Source organism: Penaeus monodon, chromosome 21, assembly GCF_015228065.2.
Source record: "Penaeus monodon isolate SGIC_2016 chromosome 21, NSTDA_Pmon_1, whole genome shotgun sequence".
NCBI classification, from domain to species: domain Eukaryota; kingdom Metazoa; phylum Arthropoda; class Malacostraca; order Decapoda; family Penaeidae; genus Penaeus; species Penaeus monodon.
In genome coordinates, this window is record NC_051406.1 from 27079200 (window position 1) to 27079846 (window position 647).

At 42.3% G+C, this 647-nt stretch overlaps 1 protein-coding gene across 1 annotated transcript in view; it reads right to left on the reverse strand.

Moving 5' to 3' along the window:
* Positions 1-465, reverse strand: part of LOC119586724 — a 2065-nt gene extending 1600 nt beyond the window's left edge. Inside the window, exon 1 of the mRNA XM_037935453.1 lies at positions 90-465. Coding sequence (XP_037791381.1) covers positions 90-197 — 108 coding nt within the window. The 5' untranslated portion in view covers positions 198-465. The remainder of the gene's footprint in view (positions 1-89) is intronic.
* Positions 466-647: the final 182 nt, after the last annotated feature.

Genomic DNA, 647 nt, shown 5'->3' on the forward strand with positions numbered 1-647 from the left:
CTTTTATTTTTTTCTGCCTCTCACACATGTAGGAAGACACAACAGAATGAAAACCACAACAGCAACTTAACCCAACTTGTAAAACAAACCTTTAGACTTTGCGCCGTCGTTCTGTAGACGATATCGTTGCTTGTCCCTTTGAGGTCGGAGTGGACTGCCTCCGCAACCTCGTGTGTGGGAGCTCTTATAGTGCACATTGTAAGGGGGAATTCCTAACCTCTAATTCAAGGTTCCGGAAGAAATTATATAGACGTATTGTCTCTTGTCATTTGCCATGGGACAGAATAGCATCAAAAGTAAAAGGCAGTTAAATAGTTTTCTAGGTTTGTCATTTGATGTTTACCCACGGAAGTCCTGTTCATAGCCTGTAGACTGATACACGATAAATACACGGGACATAAGGAGGAAATACTATGTGCACTGTTCCGGTTTGTGGATCTGCAGGAAGTCCCAGCGAAATTACTGCCGTCTAATGTCACGTGCTCTGTGCTCGCTAGATGTCATGGCGATCCCAGCAGGAAGAAAGGACATTTGTCAAGCCGCTTCAACAGTAAAAATGGGATAAAATAGCTTCAGATAAAGATCAGAAGGAAGGGGGACAAAATAATAAGAAAGAGACATGTAGGATGAATATTGGCAAGAAGTTA